This window comes from Antrostomus carolinensis, unplaced genomic scaffold, assembly GCF_000700745.2.
Source record: "Antrostomus carolinensis isolate BGI_N321 unplaced genomic scaffold, ASM70074v2 scaffold1448, whole genome shotgun sequence".
In the NCBI taxonomy this organism is placed as follows: domain Eukaryota; kingdom Metazoa; phylum Chordata; class Aves; order Caprimulgiformes; family Caprimulgidae; genus Antrostomus; species Antrostomus carolinensis.
In genome coordinates, this window is record NW_010332081.1 from 35,443 (window position 1) to 39,921 (window position 4,479).

The 4,479-nt window shown below is 36.5% G+C and overlaps 1 protein-coding gene across 1 annotated transcript in view; it reads left to right on the forward strand.

Annotated features, from left to right (window-relative positions):
* SORCS2 (sortilin related VPS10 domain containing receptor 2) overlaps window positions 1–4,479 on the forward strand; it is a gene marked incomplete at its 3' end in the record, with an annotated part of 50,172 nt that overhangs the window by 31,504 nt on the left and 14,189 nt on the right. The window contains exons 6-8 of the mRNA XM_010173352.1: window positions 988–1,108; window positions 2,438–2,571; window positions 3,170–3,298. Coding sequence (XP_010171654.1) covers window positions 988–1,108; window positions 2,438–2,571; window positions 3,170–3,298 — 384 coding nt within the window. The remainder of the gene's footprint in view (window positions 1–987; window positions 1,109–2,437; window positions 2,572–3,169; window positions 3,299–4,479) is intronic.

Sequence of the window (4,479 nt, forward strand, 5' to 3'; positions counted from 1 at the left end):
CAAAACAAAAGGAATGAATTAGTTTGAAGAATGCTACTAAAGCTTGGAATATGAACTCTGTGCAGTATGAACTGCACAGAAATTGTTGGCTTCAGAATCAACCTTAAATTCTTTGGCAAGTAAGCCACATAAGCCTGATAAAAACCACAAATACATTTGACTTTTACCCAAATAGAATCTTTATCCTTTCTAATTTGTTGCTGGATGTCATACTTACCCATTTTGTTTTGGAAATAAATATTCTGACTTTGAAAATGTTGGCTGCTTTGAAAATGCAGCTTGGTTTTTAAAGCAATGAGGTGTTTTTTTTTTTTTTCCCCAAAAAAAGAAATCTGCAGTTTGTGGCTGGTTTTTTTAATACATTGAACTATCTGAAATAAAGAGGAGACTGGGAGTTCTTCAGTGCAATGTTTAGATTCAGTGTATTCCTTAGAAATTAACACAATTTCATCATACTGCTGTGAGTTTGAACAATAGCAAATTGCCATCTGAAATCTGTAGAAGTTAAGAAAAAAACCCATACAAACAACTGAAGTTGTTGTACCATAATCATAAAAAATGAGTGACAGAGCTGGAAACTGAACCTGTTGATCCTGGGTTCTGCTCCCTGATCTGAGCTCCCCATCAAAAACTGTTTCATATAACAAGGTAACAGACAAAAATGTTGGGTTCCAAATTAGAAAAGATGGTATAGTTCCATTTAAATTTCTGGACAGCTTGCTGAGGGGAAAAAAATCTCCAATCTATGATCTATATTTTTTCATAGTAGAATTCCATAGACAATAAGCAAGTGTTTTCTAACTAGACACATTGTATATGAAGAGGAATAAAAGTGGAAGAAAAATTAACCAAAGACTTTTTAGTAGGGAGCCATGACCATGGAAAGAAAAAGCTAGAACTGCAGAAGCTTGGCATTTGAAGAAGCTTTGATTTCAGAAGCATGGCATTTCTTTCCAGTAAGATTTTACTTTTGATCTTTTTGTTCAGAGTCTTTGGCCATATTAGCTACCGTTCCGACTGGGAACTGGTGAAGGTAGACTTCAGACCATCCTTCCCCAGGGAGTGCACTGATGATGACTATGAATCTTGGGAGCTCACAAATCTACAGGTATTCACTGTCTTATGTTAATTGCCAAAACTTTTACATAGCTTTCAGATTCATGTAGAACTGTTTATTAGGGAAATATTTTCAAATAGAATTTGGATGCTACATCCCCAGCTTTGTTCTCCTTATGTTGGTATTTGCTGATTTTACAATAGTTTAAAATGGAGGAGGATTTTGTGTTCCCTTCGGTTGTGTGATCTCTGTCCTGGGAAAGGCAGAAGTATATCTGGTGGTCTGCCATAATAATAGGTGGTCCTGCTGGATTTTGAAGCATATACCATAAACTAAAGTGTGTAACAATGATTGAAGCAATTTCAACATGCAGTCATATGTTCTGCCAACTTCCTGACCACATACTGTACTCATATATAAATTGCTATAAGTAAAACCCATTCCAGAAGTAATTTAGGATCTCAGTGGACTGATCATGTAATGAAGTCCAGTTGTTTTGGGCAATGCCATTTCTCAAGTAATGCATTAAGGCTATGCTAATCCTTGTTCTCTGGCCAAATACAATTTTGGGAAGCTACATTCTCTATAAAATGTATTGATTAAAGAGACCAATGTGAGAGTTTTTTAATGTTAAATGGAATATGTCATATTTGTTCATAATAATTCTGATTATTATGTTTGTGCTTCTTCCAATACATTTGTTCTCACTCTCTGCAGGGATGGGGGTTTTTTTGCATACTACTATGTGTTATTCCAGCTCTTCAGCTCTCATTTGCTAGTTCTTGCACTTCATTTTATACTTCTTGTTTAGGAATGCTCTGTATTTGCAAAGAATGTTATTCATATCTGAGCCTAAAGAGTAACAGTATTTTGGGATATTGGCATTTAAATGTCTTTCAGGAATTAGAAACTACTAAAAAAAAAGAGTACTTGCAGCTGCCCATTTACCACTGGAGTGTGTTCAGATAGCCTTAATTCTACCTGAGTCCACATGATTGGTGCTTCATGTTGACTGCCAACATGAGACGTAGTGATTTAGATTAGAACTTCAGCCATCTGCACACTGAATTTTTAAATGGCCAGTTGTAGGGTTGTGCCTAGATTGTGCACACATGAAACATGGGTTAAATTGCACTTGAAATTTTCATGTACATCTTTGGATTTGTGTCCTGAAATACAGTGTATGGTACAACTCCATAATGGTCTGTTAGTGGACAGCAGTGGCTATGAGAACTTTATATACCTATACATTTAAATATGAAAGAGTTGATACAAGTTTATAGTCTTGGCAGCAAGATCAGCCTTTCTCATGACAACATAAGGTCATGTCTGTGTAGTGTAGGTTACAGTGTGCAATAAGTCCAGTGCTTTGATGTTCAGGGTGATCGTTGCATCATGGGCCAGCAGAGGAGCTTTCGGAAGAGGAAGATTTCATCATGGTGCATTAAAGGGAGAAGTTTCACATCTGCGTTCACATTCAAAGTTTGTGAATGTGTGAACTCTGATTTCTTATGGTGAGTTTGTCTGTGGACATTTTGATTTCTTGATAGTAAATAGTTACTTGGAGTTTGATCTGGGTTTATTTTCCTCCTTTTGCCCCTCTCCCGACATAGCCACGTATAAATAAGCAACCTGTAATTTGAGTAACAGGTTGCTTTTGTGTTTGCCATTGTTTAAAAACATTGCCGTGTTTTAAGTGTTTATTTCACCTGACTGAAGAAAACCTGATGTTTTTCTCTATTGATCATGACTTGAAAAAATGGCCATTGGCTTGATTTATAAGGCAAGCAAACCCTTTCTATTTACAAATGAAGAAAAAAACCCAAGAAACGTGTTGACCTGAGTGGCAAAGGAAAGCTTTTAAAAACCTAAATTACCAAGAGAGTTAATTTTGCAGAACTGACAAAGTAATTACAACCAGCTTTTCCCCCAGGTGTACACAATTCCTTTTGAAATTAAACTTAGAACAGAACTGGCTTCATCAACTTGCATGTTCAACTGGTAGAATATTTTAGATTTTTTTTTACTCTTAAAAAAGTCTTCTCATCCACCCCAAATTAGACTGCTGAATGAAATGGGGATAGTAATATGTTTGATGTTGATGTTTTTCAGTGATTATGGGTTTGAGCGCTCTGCACCTCTGAAATCGGAGTCTAGCAAATGCTTTGCTGACTTTTGGTTTAACCCAGAAGCACCTCCTGAAGACTGCGTGCTGGGGCAGGCTTACACCAGCAGCACTGGGTAAGCTGATTTTGTGTTCAACTGGCTTGCAGAGGCTTCCAGAGTGGCAGCGAATGTTCCAACCAAGGGCCACAAAAGTGATTTTAAGAAAAAGTAAAGAAGGCAAACTGTAAAAAAAAAAAAAAAAAGGAAATAGAAATTGAAAAGTTTAAAAGATCTGACTCTGACTTAGACAATGAAAGCTTTCTACAGACTAATGAAAGAGAAATGTTGCTGTACATGTTCACACAGTTCAAAAACTAACCTATCTGAGAAGAAGTGGAGCTGTCTTGTTTGTAGTATTTTTATTTTTTATTTTGTAACTGTATTTTGTACTGCTGATAGGAATGGTGATTCCGATTCAAACATTTGTTTTTGTTTTTGTCTTAAGTCCATTGCTTGAGTTCAGACCAATTTTCAGCTTGAATCCAACGTATGACTCTGAGGAGCCAGTAACACTTCACAGAATTTCCCAGTCTCTCACTTCCATCAGGGTAATGAGTTATGTGGAGAACAGATTCTTTTCCTGACCATATGGGACAGTCAGAATCAAAGGAAAGCTTTAGTAACTGTAAACAATACCGCATAGAATATACACTACAATGTAGTCTGACGTCTGTGCTGAGAATAACTTGCAGCTGGCATCTATTCTAACTTATCATAACATCATCTCTGTCTCTTGTGGAGATGAGAACCAAATGATGAAATGTCAAATCTGGCAATTGAATCATGGTCTCTGTGTATATTTGCCTTACCAAGGAAAATGATGCCTTTTGGGTTGTGGCTGACAGCTGTGATATACAGAATAAGAATTCAAAAGAGTGAAATCTGACTCCAGTTTTAAAGGATGTTTAAAAAAAACATACCTGAGTGAAACTGATCTGTAAATTATTACTGTTCACGTCCAAGTATTTCAGTATTAGTTCTTTAAAAGTGTTCAGCTTTTCATTCTTTTATACTGTTATGTTAAACAAATGCTTTTAAGTGTTTTAAGAAATGCATGGATTTGAGAACAGTAGATAAGCAATTGGTTCTGGATTAATGCAGAAGCTACTTGATTTAATTTCTTCCTGACCTTTGGGGTCTGAACCAAGAACTCTAGAGCACTGAAGACTGTTCAACTCTAGGAAAGGGTATGGCAGAGAGGACAGCAGACTATCCAGCTTCTGGAGGGCTGGTCAGGCATGCTTCTAAATTTGAAA